Source organism: Armigeres subalbatus, chromosome 2 (genome assembly GCF_024139115.2).
Source record: "Armigeres subalbatus isolate Guangzhou_Male chromosome 2, GZ_Asu_2, whole genome shotgun sequence".
In the NCBI taxonomy this organism is placed as follows: domain Eukaryota; kingdom Metazoa; phylum Arthropoda; class Insecta; order Diptera; family Culicidae; genus Armigeres; species Armigeres subalbatus.
Window position 1 is genome coordinate 298,064,253 of NC_085140.1, and position 18,089 is coordinate 298,082,341.

The following is an 18,089-nucleotide window of genomic DNA, read 5'->3' on the forward strand; positions in this document are numbered from 1 at the left end:
ACGATTTTCAACAGATCCAGTCAATTTATTTGCTTCGCGGATGACATGGACATTGTCGGCCGAACATTTGCAAAGGTGGCTGTTACCAACCCTGTCAGCAGTACAACCACTTTTGCTCGGGTACGGTGAATGCCACGATGCGACCGTTGTTACCATGACGACCTAAGCGCACATCGAAGTAGGCGAGTATGGTACATCGCGGTAGGCAAACGTGGTGCGTCGAAGTAGGCGTTTTTTTTTCAATTTGAATTTTTCACTCACTCCACATCTTTCTGCTGTGTAAGACGCACGTGTAAAAACATTTTTCTATCAATAAAATTGAAATCTGCTAAAATTAAATAAATGATTAGTAAGTTTAAAACTAGTACTTAATCTATAAAAATAAAACGAAAAAGTGATTGGCCCAATTTGATACCCTGTGGTGTGGACCGTCCCTTCATCAGCGGAATAGGCTTAATGCAGCAGGTGAGCACTGTCCCCGCGTTTCGCTACCAGGAAGTAGCTTACATTTTGGTCCTTCTCCCGCAGGTGAGCACTGTCCCCGCGTTTCGCTACCAGGAAGTAGCTTACATTTTGGTCCTTCTCCCGCAGGTGAGCACTGTCCCCGCGTTTCGCTACCAGGAAGTAGCTTACATTTTGGTCCTTCTCCGCAGGTGAGCACTGTCCCCGCGTTTCGCTACCAGGAAGTAGCTTACATTTTGGCCTTTCTCCCGTATGTGAGCACTGTTCCCGCGTTTCGCTTTCCGGAAGTAGCTTACATTTGGTCCTTCTCCCGCAGGTGAGCACTGTCCCCGCGTTTCGCTACAGGAAGTAGCTTACATTTTGGTCCTTCTCCGCAGGTGAGCACTGTCCCCGCGTTTCGCTACCAGGAAGTAGCTTACATTTTGGTCCTTCTCCGCAGGTGAGCACTGTCCCCGCGTTTCGCTACCAGGAAGTAGCTTACATTTTGGTCCTTCTCCGCAGGTGAGCACTGTCCCGCGTTTCGCTACCAGGAAGTAACACATTTTGGTCCTTCGAAAGCCAACTGCCAGTTTATATGGAACCACAGTTGCGCCGCTCTACACGAGAAAATAGAGGCATACCACCGAAGCGATTGGACAATTTCCTCATAGGACTTCCAAGTCAATCTACAATGTTTCGTACACCGGTTAATCAGCAAGGTGAGTCAAATCAGCGAATTGAATTGTCAGTGCCCTCTTTCAAAAATGTTACGGTGAACAACCCTGTTACTGGTTCCCGTGCATCGCTTGGTGCTGATCTTTCTGTTCGACATTCGAATGCAAGCCGATCTTCACGATCCAGCAAAGCCGATAGCCAACTGAAGGCACTGTTATTGGAAGAGCAGATCGAAGAAGAGGAACTGAAGGCTTCAATAGAACGAGACACTATCCTGGCTGAACAACAACTAGCTGCGCTTCGAATTCAACAAGATTTGACGTTAAAAACGGAGCAGAGAAAAGCAGAGTTCCTGAAACGAAAACGTGAGCGTGAGATGAAAAAAGAGGAAATAAGAAGTGGTTCAAATTACGATTCGAGTATTAGCAGCAGGTCAAGTGCGTACACCAGTGCTTTCAGCCGCGTTGCTGAATGGATTGCTGAAACCGAAAATGTCAACGTGAGCAGCACGAACATTGAACCCCAATTAGGTGCACAGCGAAATAAAATAGTGAACCCCGTAGCTAGGCCATTGTTCGGTGAACCTGCTGCGAATGGAGTTCCTGCAGTCGAACCTGGTACAAATACGATACTGTGTGAAGCATTCAAAGGCGTTGCAAAGGCCGAAACGTGAAAGATTTGCCGGTGTTTTCGGGCGATGTCATGGACTGGGCAATGTCCACTGAGGAGTTCCATCTTTGGAATCGTGATAACCTCAGAAGGCTAAACAAAGCACTGCATGGAAAAGCACGCACGACCGTGGAGCCATTGCTGTCGTCCCCGGATAATGTCGATCAAGTTATAAGGATGCTGAAATCGAACTTCGGGCGCACAGAATGGGTTGTAGCCAATCGGTTGGAAGCGCTTAGAAATTTGGATGCCATCAAAGAAGGAAGTATCGAATCATTCCGAGCCTTCTACAATGCGGTGGTCGGCACAAAAATTGCGATGCATAATGTTAAGGCAGATAACTACCTGTTGAACCCTGAACTCATTTCGCATCTGGCTGAAAATTACCTGTTTTCAGCAAGCAGATGTGGATTCGACACAAGGCAGCGCTAATAAAAGAAGACGTCGTGGTAGATTTCAACACTTTCGTCCGCTGGTTGGAGGATGAGATGGACAATCAACTAGCCAGCATCAACCCCGTGTTTGGAGCCAAGAAGCCGAATAACCAGGTGAAGCCGAGACAGGTCGTCTTCAACGTCAACAGTCGCGAAGAAGTAGCAGAAAAGAAGTGTCCCCTGTGCTCGGTAAGTTCGCATTCTAGTCTAGAAAAATGTGAGCAATTCCGTAAACTTTCGGTTGCACAACGTCGTTCTACTGCCAAATCGTGCAAAGTTTGCTACGTCTGCCTGTTATCGGATCACGCTAGGAGAAATTGCAAATCCGATAAAAAATGTTCAATTTGCAACAAAAATCACCACGACCTGGTCCATAGCGACGATGTTTCTAGGAATAACAGGCCCAGCCGGTCGGATGTAGCGTCGAACGTGTGTAACATAAATGGCAAGAACGTCAATACACTGCTTCGTGTTGCCAAAGTCAAAGTTTGTGGTCCAAATGGCATCGAAGAAGTGTTTGCCCTGTTCGACGAAGGTTCATCGTTGTCTATGATGGATGCAGATGTTGCGACACGAATTGGATTACATGGACGGACTTCCACAGTAAACTACCGATGGACGAACGGCATTTCGCATAAGGAGGAGCATTCAATGATACTGTCATTCAACATCTCTGGGCCGTCGGAACAAGCAAAGTGGTTTAAAGCCAGTTGCATCCACACTGTGAAGAACCTCGATCTACCCTGTCGTGACTTCATGAAACCGCACGTCCTCGCGTCAACGAAATCGTTTCAAAACTGATTCATTCCTCTCCACCGCACTCAGTCATACACGCTCAAACAGAAGTCCCAAATTCATCACATTTAGACTAACTTCCGAAAATAGCCGAATATATTTTTCGATTCATATCATATGTTCTCTACATTCACCTTCTCCTCTACTCTCAAAGTCAAATGTGTGGGATTGTAATTTACACTTTCTACTCTAATTTTATGAACACAAAATTGAACATTTCAACTCTTGATAACAAACTATTAGTTAAGCTGCTGACTTAGATTATTCCCTCATGGGTCCTGTTTTCCATGCTCATAGAAGTATTCCAGCATCAAAGCAGACAAACGAATCTCAATTGTACCCAAATTTACACATTCTAACACTCGATAACTAACAACTACTGATTTTGGGTATGCCTTCAAGGGCAGAGTTTTTCTGGTTCATAACATCCTTCCAGCATCAAATCAGAAAATATTGGACTTACTTCTTTGTACACAAATTTATACGTTCTAACACCCGATAACTAACAGCTGCTGATTTTGACTTTGCCGTCATGGGGAGAGTTTTCCAGGCTCATAACATCCTTCCAGCATCAAATCAGAAAATATTGGACTTACTTCTCTGTACACAAATTTATACGTTCTAACACCCGATAACTAACAGCTGCTGATTTTGACTATGCCTTCATGGGTAGAGTTTTCCAGGCTCATAACATCCTTCCAGCATAAAATCAGAAAATATTTGACTAACTTCTCTGTACACAAATTTATACGTTCTCACACCCGATAACTAACAGCTGCTGATTTTGACTATGCTTTCAAGGGTAGAGTTTTCCAGGCTCATAACATCCTTCCAGCATCAAATTAGAAAATATTTGACTTACTTCTCTGTACACAAATTTATACGCTCTCACACCCGATAACTAACAGCTGCTGATTTTGACTATGCCTTCAAGGGTAGAGTTTTCCAGGCTCATAACATCCTTCCAGCATAAAATCAGAAAATATTGGACTTATTTCTCTGTACACAAATTTATACGTTCTAACACCCGATAACTAACAGCTGCTGATTTTGACTATGCCTTCAAGGGTAGAGTTTTCCAGGCTCATAACATCCTTCCAGCATCAAATCAGAAAATATTGGACTTATTTCTCTGTACACAAATTTATACGTTCTAACACCCAATAACTAACAACTGCTGATTTTGACTATGCCTTCATGGGCAGAGTTTTCCAGGCTCATAATATCCTTCCAGCGCCAAATCAGAAAATATTGGACTTACTTCTCTGTACACAAAATTTATACGTTCTCACACCCGATAACTAACAGCTGCTGATTTTGACTATGCCTTCAAGGGTAGAGTTTTCCAGGCTCATAACATCCTTCCAGCATAAAATCAGAAAATATTTGACTAACTTCTCTGTATACAAATTTATACGTTCTCACACCCGATAACTAACAGTTGCTGATTTTGACTATGCCTTCAAGGGTAGAGTTTTCCAGGCTCATAACATCCTTCCAGCATCAAATCAGAAAATATTTGACTTACTTCTCTGTACACAAATTTATACGTTCTAACACCCAATAACTAACAACTGCTGATTTTGACTATGCCTTCATGGGTAGAGTTTTCCAGGCTCATAACATCTTTCCAGCATCAAATCAGAAAATATTTGACTTACTTCTCTGTACACAAATTTATACGCTCTCACACCCGATAACTAACAGCTGCTGATTTTGACTATGCCTTCAAGGGTAGAGTTTTCCAGGCTCATAACATCCTTCCAGCATCAAATCAGAAAATATTGGACTTATTTCTCTGTACACAAATTTATACGTTCTAACACCCAATAACTAACAACTGTTGATTTTGACTATGCCTTCATGGGTAGAGTTTTCCAGGCTCATAACATCCTTCCAGCATCAAATCAGAAAATATTGGACTTACTTCTCTGTACACAAAATTTATACGTTCTCACACCCGATAACTAACAGCTGCTGATTTTGACTATGCCTTCAAGGGTAGAGTTTTCCAGGCTCATAACATCCTTCCAGCATAAAATCAGAAAATATTTAACTAACTTCTCTGTACACAAATTTATACGTTCTCACACCCGATAACTAACAGTTGCTGATTTTGACTATGCCTTAAAGGGTAGAGTTTTCCAGGCTCATAACATCCTTCCAGCATCAAATCAGAAAATATTTGACTTACTTCTCTGTACACAAATTTATACGCTCTCACACCCGATAACTAACAGCTGCTGATTTTGACTATGCCTTCAAGGGTAGAGTTTTCCAGGCTCATAACATCCTTCCAGCATAAAATCAGAAAATATGGGACTTATTTCTCTGTACACAAATTTATACGTTCTAACACCCAATAACTAACAACTGCTGATTTTGATTATGCCTTCATGGGTAGAGTTTTCCAGGCTCATAACATCCTTCCAGCATCAAATCAGAAAATATTGGACTTACTTCTCTGTACACAAAATTTATACGTTCTCACACCCGATAACTAACAGCTGCTGATTTTGACTATGCCTTCAAGGGTAGAGTTTTCCAGGCTCATAACATCCTTCCAGCATAAAATCAGAAAATATTTGACTAACTTCTCTGTACACAAATTTATACGTTCTCACACCCGATAACTAACAGTTGCTGATTTTGACTATGCCTTCAAGGGTAGAGTTTTCCAGGCTCATAACATCCTTCCAGCATCAAATCAGAAAATATTTGACTAACTTCTCTGTACACAAATTTATACGTTCTCACACCCGATAACTAACAGCTGCTGATTTTGACTATGCCTTCAAGGGTAGAGTTTTCCAGGCTCATAACATCCTTCCAGCATAAAATCAGAAAATATTGGACTTATTTCTCTGTACACAAATTTATACGTTCTAACACCCAATAACTAACAACTGCTGATTTTGACTATGCCTTCATGGGTAGAGTTTTCCAGGCTCATAACATCCTTCCAGCATCAAATCAGAAAATATTTGACTTACTTCTCTGTACACAAATTTATACGCTCTCACACCCGATAACTAACAGCTGCTGATTTTGACTATGCCTTCAAGGGTAGAGTTTTCCAGGCTCATAACATCCTTCCAGCATCAAATCAGAAAATATTTGACTTACTTCTCTGTACACAAATTTATACGCTCTCACACCCGATAACTAACAGCTGCTGATTTTGACTATGCCTTCAAGGGTAGAGTTTTCCAGGCTCATAACATCCTTCCAGCATAAAATCAAAAAATATTGGACTTATTTCTCTGTACACAAATTTATACGTTCTAACATCCGATAACTAACAACTGCTGATTTTGACTGTGCCTTCATGGGTAGAGTTTCCAGGCTCATAACATCCTTCCAGCATAAAATCAGAAAATATTGGACTTACTTCTCTGTACACAAATGTATACGTTCTAACACCCGATAACTAACAGCTGCTGATTTTGACTATGCCTTCATGGGTAGAGTTTTCCAGGCTCATAACATCATTCCAGCATCAAAATATTGTGTCGCCAGCACTAAATTGTATTCCGACTTCCGACGTTTTACTTCCGAACTTACTTCCGACAACATGAACGTCAGAACAAAATTTGAATTTGCTACCAATACATTGTCGGAAGAGCGTTCGGAAGTGTAGAAATTGACTTCCGAACTTAAGTTTGGTGCCAGCGACGTTGCCAGCTCGCAAACAAGCTCGATTTTGTGATAGATAACACCGTGCAGTGCTGCATATTTATTTTATTTTTCCGTGTGAATCTCGTCGGAAGTGGGCCTTGCTGCCAGTTCATCAGCGTCATATAAACAATTTTGGTCTAAATGCACAATATATACGTTCTAACACCCGATAACTAACAGCTGCTGATTTTGACTATGCCTTCATGCGTAGAGTCACTCCAGAGATGGATTTCCTTGACCCAACTAGGTCCGATGGCGATTCCGGCCATCGACCAACTCACTCCAGAGTTGGATTTCCCTGACCCAACTAGGTCCGATGGCGATTCCGGCCATTGGCCAACTCACTCCAGAGTTGAATTTCCTTGACCCAACTAGGTCCTATGGCGATTCCAGCCATTGACCAACTCACTTCAGAGTTGAATTTCCCTGACCCAACTAGGTCCGACGGCGATTTCGGCCATCGACCAACTCACTCCATAGTTGGATTTCCCTGACCCAACTAGGTCCGATGGCGATTCCGGCCATCGACCAACTCACTCCAGAGTTGGATTTCCTTGACCAAACTAGGACCGACGGTGATTCCGGCCATCTACCAACTCTCTCCAGAGTTGGATTTCCCTGACCCAACTAGGTCCGAAGGCGATTCTGGCCATCGACCAACTCACTCCAGAGTTGGATTTCCCTGACCCAACTAGGTCCGATGGCGATTCTTGCCATCGACCAACTCACTCCAGAGTTGGATTTCCCTGACCCAACTAGGTCCGATGGCGATTCCGGCCATTGGCCAACTCACTCCAGAGTTGGATTTCCTTGACCCAACTAGGTCCTATGGCGATTCCGGCCATTGACCAACTCACTTCAGAGTTGAATTTCCCTGACCCAACTAGGTCCGATGGCGATTCCGGCCATCGACCAACTCACTCCAGAGTTGGATTTCCCTGACCCAACTAGGTCCGATGGCGATTCCGGCCATCGACCAACTCACTCCAGAGTTGGATTTCCTTGACCCAACTAGGTCCGATGGCGATTCTGGCCATCGACCAACTCACTCCAGAGTTGGATTTCCCTGACCCAACTAGGTCCGATGGCGATTCAGGCCATCGACCAACTCACTCCAGAGTTGGATTTCCCTGACCCAACTAGGTCCGACGGCGATTCCGGCCATCGACCAACTCACTCCAGAGTTGGATTTCCCTGACCCAACTAGGTCCGACGGCGATTCCGGCCATCGACCAACTCACTCCAGAGTTGGATTTCCTTGACCCAACTAGGTCCGACGGCGATTCAGGCCGTCGACCAACTCACTCCAGAGTTGGATTTCCTTGACCCAACTAGGTCCGATGGCGATTCCGGCCATCGACCAACTCACTCCAGAGTTGGATTTCCCTGACCCAACTAGGTCCGATGGCGATTTCGGCCATCGACCAACTCACTCGAGAGTTGGATTTCCCTGACCCAACTAGGTCCGACGGCGATTCCGGCCATCGACCAACTCACTCCAGAGTTGGATTTCCTTGACCCAACTAGGTCCGATGGCGATTCCGGCCATCGACCAACTCACTCCAGAGTTGGATTTCCCTGACCCAACTAGGTCCGACGGCGATTCCGGCCATCGACCAACTTACTCCAGAGTTGGATTTCCTTGACCCAACTACACACAGCGAAAAAAAGTTGTGATTTCAACATTTTTTTAATTTCATTTCAAAAGTTTGCAAAATTTGGTATTTATAACAGCTAAAACTTTCCAGTCAAATGCAAAATTGATTGATTTGAAAATTTTTTCTTAGTTTGAAGTTGTGATTTTTACAGTGTAACTTCTTAGAACAAAATTTGTAAAATATTCAAACAAACTACAATATTTTACGTTTTTGGTAACACTGGGAGGAAAAAAATAATATAACTGGCAGCTCATGGCTGTTCGTCACTGACAGTTGCAAAAAAGCGCGCCTAAAAACTTTTCTCTTTTTTCAAACAGGTAAATACTTTTGATACCTATTTTCTAAAAGTTATTTTGTCTTATTTAAATATAATTTTAGCACTTCACTGATCCCTGAGATACTGATCCGGCAAAACAAACTGCTGAAACCAAAAAACATAATTCAGCAGTTTGTTACAAAGCTGAAGCGATTATGCAGCAGAAAAAAATTGAAGGAAGGCGGAATAGGCGCAAATAATCCGCAAGATACGAATAGGTTACCGGCGGTTGATTGCAGGCACCCCTGGAGGAGCAGTTCACCGATGCGTGTGAGAGGGAGTTTGAGGAAAGCTGGATCAATGCGACCGACACATGCTGAAAAAACTTTTGGCCTCTTTTGGTAAGTGAATAAGTTTAGTGCAGCAATTATTCCGTTTCAAGTTATATCGATTATTTGTGTTTAATGAAGAATTTGCTTTCAGGAAGTAAATTAAACTTGGTGTTCACCGTTCGGGACAGTTCAGCCCAGGAGAAGGACCCACATATGGATGCTCTTTCGGATCTTTTCGCAAGTGAAGGAAACTTGGTGTTGATGGTTCGGGACAGTCCGGCCCAGCAGAAAGACCCACAGGCATGCTATTCCGGATCGCACGTCGTGCTTGACAAGCTGTCGCCGACATTTTCTTTGAGTCTTAGCCCGCAACATCCAACATAATGCATCAAACTGGTCCGGGAAGGGTTGATCTAAAACTTTATAATGTTATGTTATGTTAAATATTATAAGGTCAATAAATACTTTTGAGGGAATGGACGTTTCTCGCGTTTCTAAATTTTCCATTTTTTTCTTTTTTAAATAATTAAAACATGAATCAGAATACAATCGAAACTGACAAGCAAGTTTATCAAAGCAAAAGCAAAATGAACTTTTATTTTAAGAGCAAAGTTATAAATTTAACAGTTGTGAGTAGTTAGAATTATAGCAAAGGCGACGATTCTGAAATAACAGTTCTGCCATTGTCAATCTCACAATGCTAAACTTTCTACTGAAAATCACTAACGAATTTTCTCAAATTTACCAACGTTTTCTTAGTTTTACCAACTATTTTTTTTTGTGTGTAGGTCCGACGGCGATTCCGGCCGTCGACCAACTCACTCCAGAGTTGGATTTCCTTGACCCAACTAGGTCCGATGGCGATTCCGGCCATCGACCAACTCACTCCAGAGTTGGATTTCCTTGACCCAACTAGGTCCGATGGCGATTCCGGCCATTGACCAACTCACTCCTGAGTTGGATTTCCTTGACCCAACTAGGTCCGATGGCGATTCCGGCCATTGACCAACTCACTTCAAAGTTGGAATTCCTTGACCCAAAGTTTGATTTTGGTCTTTTTTCAAAATTTTATTCGGTTGCCATACACCCTATATCCTGGCAATAATCAATTAACACAATAAATTTTGAACATCAGTGAATCATCAGCATGCGGAATCGTAAAAAAACGTATTAACTTTATACTAGCTCACATAATGAAAATCAAGATTCTATTCAGTCAGAATATTATGTATATTGTTACAAAAGCCATTATTTGCATTGTACAGTTCCAGGCCAAAACTCAACATATCATCATCAGCATTTATTAATTATTAGCTGACAAGACAATTCATATGTGCTACATTGTGGTCGAGAACGTTTGCTATGTGATCTTTGCAAACAAATCGAAATTATAGTTTTTCAAAATTTTACTCGTGACCTATACCTGACATCAGTGAGAAACAATAGTAGTAACTTACGTCGACCATAATATGTTCATAAATCTTTAACAACTCTATTGCTTTTGCATCTGTGCTTCGATTTGCATGTTCATTTCGAGGAATCTCGCGATATTTACATATAGCTTCTTCTTCCTCTTCTTGGAAACAACATTGGAAGAAATTTTACCGTATATTCACAGAGATTGGTTTTACGTAAAACAATTAAAGAATTATAGACAAACCTCCGCTTCAATATTGTCATAATTTTTACTTTCAAATCTAAATCTGTCAAAACGATTTCAATTTCAAAGCAAACATTCCCTCCATGATTGCTCGGAATGTGACAGGTGACAAGGAGTCCGTTACATTTTAATTAAAATACCCCAGCTTTCGTTTTAGCATGACGATTATATAATTACCAGCACCACATAACATGATGCATGCGACTGTCTTCTTCCGTACCCCTCTTTTTTAATACGCTTGTACATCGCAAGGGATGGAAAACAAAACCAATCATCAAAATCCACTATATTACTTTAGAGACTCACTTACAAATTATGCATCCCAAGATAAACACTCGGATTGTGATCATCTCCATCAGCCTCTGTCGAATCGCACCGGAGCGCAAAAATATATATCAATTTCGAAGAAAACATTTTATCCTAAATATTGGTACATTGAATAGACTCTCGCTATTATCAACAACACAACAATGACAAACCAGTGACAATAGACAACACCACAAGACGGCGACATGAGCCAACCATAACCTTATCTGTCACTGTACGCACACTAACAAAACCTATTGACGATTAAAGGTTGCATGAAGAAGAAGAAGTCGAAGGATGATATTTGAAAAATATTGCATGGGGAAGCATACGGGAAGTTTTTTAAAACTCTTCTAAAAAATTCTAGGAGCAATTTAATTAAAAACGGTTAGCAGTACGGGGTTGGACTATCCTTCTACTGCATATGAAACGCAATTTTTCGATTTCAAATTTTATTTTATGATATCATATCTAATACACAGTATAAGAAAAGTCCAACTCCGTACTGCTTTCCGTTTTTAATTAAATTGCTTCTAGAATTTTTGAGAAGAGTTTTAAAAAAATTCTCGTATTTTTTCAAATATCATCCTTCGACTTCTTCTTCTTCATGCAACCTTTAATCGCCAATAACCAACAACCCAAAAACTAACTTCGATAATCAGTGAAGAAGACGGAGCACTCAACACGCAAATTCCATGCATTCCACAGAATCCTTCCACTTGAAACCAATTATCACAGATGTGGTAGTAGCGGATTGACAAACGCAACAAAAAAGACGCACTGGCCGAGCATAAACTTTCTTTTGGGAGCAAAAGTTCGCGAACCGACTGCGACATTGTCGTGACTTCATGAAACCGCACGTCCTCGCGTCAACGAAATCGTTTCAAAACTGATTCATTCCTCTCCACCCTCTCCACCGCACTCAGTCATACACGCTCAAACAGAAGTCCCAAATTCATCACATTTAGACTAACTTCCGAAAATAGCCGAATATATTTTTCGATTCATATCATATGTTCTCTACATACCCATAGTGAAATTCGACGTTGCGAAGGTGAAGAAGCGATATCCAATGCTCGATGAGGATAAGCTGAACGCGGTTCAAAACGCTCGCCCCTGCATGCTAATCGGTTCGAACAACGCAGGCTTGATTGTGCTATTGAAAACAGTTCAATATTCACTGGATGGACTGCAGTTGACACGTTGTCACTTGGGCTGGACTATACATGGCGTAATCGAACCCAACGGAGCTGGAGATTCTGACAATCATGCGTTTCTATGCTCTGAGGACGATGACATCGAACTAACGGAGTTAATCAAGCAGATGTACAAAGTGGAAAACTTCGGAATCATTGGGCAACTGCCGAAGATATCAGACGAGGATCAACGCGCCATTGATATCATGAACCGTACAATTATGCGCCGCGGAGAGCGCTTCGAAGTGGGACAAATCTATAAATATAACAACTTTACGTTCCCGGACAGCAAACCGCAAGCCCTCAGGCGCCTTCAAGTCATGGAAAAGAAAATGGACTCAAATCCTGATTTCGCTGCAAAGTACTGTAGCAAAATAGAAGACTGCATCGAAAAAGGATACGCTCGGAAGCTGGAACCTGATGAGCTTCATGAAACTTCAAACACCTGGTACCTGCCACACTTCAGCGTGGAAACCGCCGGGAAATTTCGACTGGTTATGGATGCCAAAGCAAAATCCCACGGTTTCTCTCTCAACGATCTGTTGCTGAAGGGCCCCGACTTCGTTCCTCCATTGATTGCGGTTCTGATGCGTGCACGAAGGAAGAAGTTCGCCTTTGTAGCAGACATAAAGGAAATGTTCCACCAGATCCTTATTCGTCGAGTGGATCAGGACTCCCAGCGTTTCTTTTTCCGAGGCATGGATCGCTCCATGCCACCCGACGTGTATGTAATGATGGTGATGATTTTCGGAGCTGTGTCCTCTCCTTCCATGGCGCAATTCATTAAAAATTTCAACGCCAAAGAGTTGGAAGAAGTGTTTCCCGGCGTGGAACGAGCCGTTTTGAAGCAACACTATGTGGACGACTTTTTTGATTGCGCGGACACCGAGGAGGACGCTGTTGAACTTGTTCAGCGTGTCATCAAGGTACATAAGCACGGCGGATTTAAGCTAACCAAATTTTTGTCAAACTCTGAAGTGATCCTGAATTCACTGGATAGAGAATCGATCGCTGAGAATGATACAGGTACCACTAGTGTGCTTGGCATAGTTTGGGACCTTCGTTCTGATGAGTTCGTGTTTTCGTTGGAATTCCCAAAGCTAATTGAATGTTTCCGAACCGGCGAGAGTATTCCTACAAAACGACAGTTATTAAGGTTCATGATGGGCATCTTCGATCCGTTGTGTCTGCTTAGCCCAATCACAATACAGTTGAAGATAATTTTCCAGGAACTATGGCGTCTGCAGATAGGCTGGGACGATGAGATTCCAGATGGTTTGGCTTCGAGATGGAATGAGTGGTTGCGTGAAACTGCGAAGCTGAAAGAAGTTCGTGTCTCAAGGTACTATTTCCCTGAGCTACCATCGTTTTCCAATGCCGAACTGCATGCTTTCTCTGACGCGAGTGACAAGGCCTTCGCTTGTGCGATTTACATGGTTCATCGTCAGGGAAGGTAAATCGCATGTGGCCTTGGTCTATCTGAAAGTCGAGAGTTGCTCCCCTGAAGTCGTCAACTGTGCCACGTTTGGAGCTTCAAGGCTGTCTTCTTGCAAGCCAGATGATGAAAGTACTTCAAGAAGAACTTGATATAGAAGTGACGAAGACATTTTTCTGGACGGATTCAAAATTTGCTTAAGTTGGATGAATACTGGTCAAAAGCTGACGGCATATATTGGCTCGCGCGTAATGAAGATCAAGGAAAACGGTCATGGTGTCGATTTATGGCATTGGATACCATCGCAGTTGAATGTCGCCGACTTAGCAACGAAGTCTTGTAAGTTTGAAAGTGTGAAGGAATGGCTAAAGGGTCCGGATTTTCTGCTCAAAGACAGCAGTGAGTGGCCAACTGATGCACCGGTGGAATTGTCACCCACTGAAATGGTGAGTTGCCATTCTGAGGTAATTCTCGATTTGTCTGCGGGTTCATTGTGCTGTACCTTGCACGAAGAAAACTTGGTCGACCTGCCCGATATTAAACGTTTCTCAGATTTCAATCGGTTGATAAGGTCAACAGCATACTATCTGAAAATGAGAAAAATATTGAGATTACCCAAGAACGAGAAGCCTAAACGTTTAACAATTACTGTACATGATATGTCCGATGCGAGAAATGCGTGGTACAGGAAGGTGCAATCGGAGGTCTTCAAAGAAGAGCGACGCAGCATAAAGAATTCAGGATTCGTGAAAAGCAGCAGTCGTTTGAGAACCTACTCGCCGTTCCTACAAGATGGGTTGATCCGCATGCGAGGCCGCGTGCAAGATGACAGCAAGCCGTTCGAAGTTAATAACCCCGTCATTCTGCCGGACAATCATCCTTTTTCAACATTACTGATTCGCATGTACCATATCGCTAATGCACATCAAGGCTTAGAAACAGTTGTCAACAACATCAAGGAACGTCATCGTATTCTCCGGATTCGCTCGCAGGTGAAAAAATACGTTATGTCTTGTGTCAAGTGTCGAGAGCTCAGGGCAAGACCTCGAATTCCGCAGATGGGAATGCTGCCGCCAGAACGAACAACTCCTTTCGTATTCCCGTTTACCAACACTGGAATAGATTATTTTGGATCACTATGTGTGTCAAGGTCGGCCGTCGTGTTGAAAAAGATGGGTGGTACTCTTCACATGTATGACTTCCAGAGCAGTGCATCTCGAAGTTGTACCATCGCTAGATACAAGCAGCTGCATTATGGCCATACGCTGTTTCATGTCCATCCGTGGATTACCGCAATGTATCATGACAGACAATGGTACCAACTTCACAGGCGCAGATCAAGAACTAAAGAAGCTAGTGAAAGCTTTGGATCAGCCACAACTCGAGGACTCATTGAGTGTGAGAGGTGTCGAATGGAAATTCATTCCACCGGGTGCTCCGCATTTTGGAGGATGCTGGGAGCGTTTGGTGCGCTCCGTGAAAAGTGGTCTTCGTGCAATGCTTAAGGAAAGACATCCGACGGACTTGGTATTGCGAACAACATTATGTGAGGTGATGAATACTGTCAACAATAGGCCGCTTACACATGTTCCGGAGCACCCCCAAGATGTTGAACCTCTGACGCCGAACATGCTGCTGTTAGGCCGAAACAATTCGACACAGTTCGATCACGACTTCGACGAACGAGACTTGGACTGTCGTGCCGCTTACAAGCAATCCCAGGTTTACGCCGATCGTTTCTGGCGCAGGTGGTTAGCATGTTATCGTCCTGAACTGATAAGGAGTCGGAAATGGCCTGACAACAGGAACTATCACGAATATCATATCAGTGATGTAGTAATGATAGCTGATGAAGCCTTGCATCGAGGAAGTTGGATAAAAGGCATAGTCGAAGCAGTGTACAAGGGTCCAGATGAAAAAGTCAGAACAGTATCGGTTAGAACATCAAAATCATTGTTTAAGGGTCTGTCTCAATTGGATAATTAAACTGAAATTAAACTTAAAAGTGACATTTCAATAATTATCGAATAACCCTGCTCACAAAGGCCAGTGACCAAGATTGTGCTACTCCAGTCCATCAGCTCGTTTTCGGGCCCGGAGAATGTTACCAACCCTGTCAGCAGTACAACCACTTTTGCTCGGGTACGGTGAATGCCACGATGCGACCGTTGTTACCATGACGACCTAAGCGCACATCGAAGTAGGCGAGTATGGTACATCGCGGTAGGCAAACGTGGTGCGTCGAAGTAGGCGTTTTTTTCAATTTGAATTTTTCACTCACTCCACATCTTTCTGCTGTGTAAGACGCACGTGTAAAAACATTTTTCTATCAATAAAATTGAAATCTGCTAAAATTAAATAAATGATTAGTAAGTTTAAAACTAGTATTTAATCTATAAAAATAAAACGAAAAAGTGATTGGCCCAATTTGATACCCTGTGGTGTGGACCGTCCCTTCATCAGCGGAATAGGCTTAATGCAACAGGTGAGCACTGTCCCCGCGTTTCGCTACCAGGAAGTAGCTTACATTTTGGTCCTTCTCCCGCAGGTGAGCACTGTCCCCGCGTTTCGCTACCAGGAAGTAGCTTACATTTTGGTCCTTCTCCCGCAGGTGAGCACTGTCCCCGCGTTTCGCTACCAGGAAGTAGCTTACATTTTGGTCCTTCTCCCGCAGGTGAGCACTGTCCCCGCGTTTCGCTACCAGGAAGTAGCTTACATTTTGGTCCTTCTCCCGCAGGTGAGCACTGTCCCCGCGTTTCGCTACCAAGAAGTAGCTTACAGTGGCAGAACTGTACACCCGCCTGAAACGTGAAGCAACAAAAGTTGAACTGGTGGTGAATGCGAAAGACAAAGTACATGCTTGTGGGCGGAACCGAGCGCGACAGGGCCCGCCTGGGAAGCAGTGTTACGATAGACGGGGATACCTTCGAGGTGGTCGAGGAATTTGTCTACCTCGGATCCTTGCTAACGGCTGACAACAACGTTAGTCGTGAAATACGAAGGCGCATCATCTGTGGAAGTCGGGCCTACTACGGGCTCCAGAAGAAACTGCGGTCGAAAAAGATTCGCCACCGCACCAAATGTGTCATGTATAAGACGCTAATAAGACCGGTTGTCCTCTACGGACATGAAACATGGACAATGCTCGAGGAGGACTTGCAAGCACTCGGAGTATTCGAGAGACGGGTGCTTAGGACCATCTTTGGCGGTGTGCAAGAAGACGGTGTGTGGCGGCGAAGAATGAACCATGAGCTCGCCCAACTCTACGGCGAACCCAGTATCCAGAAGGTAGCTAAAACCGGAAGGGTACGATGGGCAGGACATGTTGCAAGAATGCCGGACAGCAACCCTGCAAAGATGGTGTTCGCTTCCGATCCGGCAGGTACGAGACGGCGTGGAGCGCAGCGAGCGAGATGGGCAGACCAGGTGCAAAACGACTTGGCGAGCGTGGGGCGTATCCGAGGATGGAGAGATGCGGCCTCGAACCGTGTATTGTGGCGTCAAATGGTTGATTCAGTGTTATCTGTTTAGATGTAAACTAAATAAATGAAATGAATGCCACTAACATATGTACATGACATTAAATATTGCGATTTTTTCACCATTTAGACTCTTATGATAAAAATTTCGTCTTACTCAGATTTCGCTGCTGGCTACCGTGCGCATTTCACAAACACAAAACACTTTTTCAAATTTTTTGATGGGCCACCCTCTTATTCGGTTCTATTTGATGCCCTGATGCTCTGGACAAAATTTCAGCCAAATCGGTCAACGTTTGGGCAGTGCTAAACTCGTTGGAAGTTTATATGGAAAAATGTATGCAGAAACATCCAAAAACAGTGATCCCAAGTAACAATTTACATGCTTGTTAGATTTATTCAATTCTTATAGCGGATTTATGACAGCAGTCACCATGGCTAGTTGCTCAAATTTATTGGCGATCTTATTGCTATCAATAAACCTCTAATAAATCTGTTCGAAAAGCTTCAAACGTCAAATGCCGACTGGTCTTGTTAGCAGCTCTACGGTTGTAACGAAGAGCATAATAAGTCCAATTTTCAAAGTTTGATCAAAGCCATAATTTTGGGTCGTAATGTGGTCAAATGAATAACCCCAATAAGAATATTTACATTGCAAAGGGTTTATAACGGTGTTAAATAAGAGCAACATTTTTCTGATCGAAATCTATGATGGCCATATTGGAAATGGAGAACCATCTTCAAGTCAGTGAAATTTATCACTGGGATTTATGATTAGCCGGTGTTTTCGCCGCAAAAGACACGTTTTTGGTAAAGGGTATAAAAAACAAACATATCTGGGTGTAATATCAATTAGTTTAGTGAAGATTTACGTTATTGATATCTAGACCAACATTTGAAAAAGGCGTAACAGCCAAAATTTGATCTATTCAGTATTTTGTCTATGTATATAGCTTTGTATGTAGATGAGGAATCCGAAGGAATAAATTTTGGCTGTTACGCCCTTTTCAAATGTTGGTCTAGATATTATAATAATTTTAAATTCATAGCCCAAAACTATATTATTTTGCGGGCG

The 18,089-nt window shown here is 43.0% G+C and overlaps 3 protein-coding genes across 3 annotated transcripts; all 3 read left to right on the top strand.

Annotated features, from left to right (window-relative positions):
- The first annotated feature begins 1,830 nt into the window (after nucleotides 1-1,830).
- LOC134209813 (uncharacterized) lies at nucleotides 1,831-3,020 on the top strand. Its single transcript, XM_062685841.1, has 2 exons — nucleotides 1,831-2,132; nucleotides 2,183-3,020. The coding sequence occupies exons 1-2, from the start codon at nucleotides 1,831-1,833 to the stop codon at nucleotides 3,018-3,020; spliced, it is 1,140 nt and encodes a 379-aa protein (XP_062541825.1).
- Nucleotides 3,021-11,976: 8,956 nt separating this feature from the next.
- Nucleotides 11,977-13,557, top strand: LOC134209815 (uncharacterized). The gene has a single exon (XM_062685842.1). It carries the CDS (start codon nucleotides 11,977-11,979, stop codon nucleotides 13,555-13,557), a length of 1,581 nt encoding a protein of 526 aa, XP_062541826.1.
- Nucleotides 13,558-13,786: 229 nt separating this feature from the next.
- LOC134209816 (uncharacterized) lies at nucleotides 13,787-15,686 on the top strand. The gene is made up of 3 exons (XM_062685843.1): nucleotides 13,787-14,756; nucleotides 14,845-15,286; nucleotides 15,581-15,686. The coding sequence occupies exons 1-3, from the start codon at nucleotides 13,787-13,789 to the stop codon at nucleotides 15,684-15,686; spliced, it is 1,518 nt and encodes a 505-aa protein (XP_062541827.1).
- The last annotated feature ends 2,403 nt before the right edge of the window (nucleotides 15,687-18,089 follow it).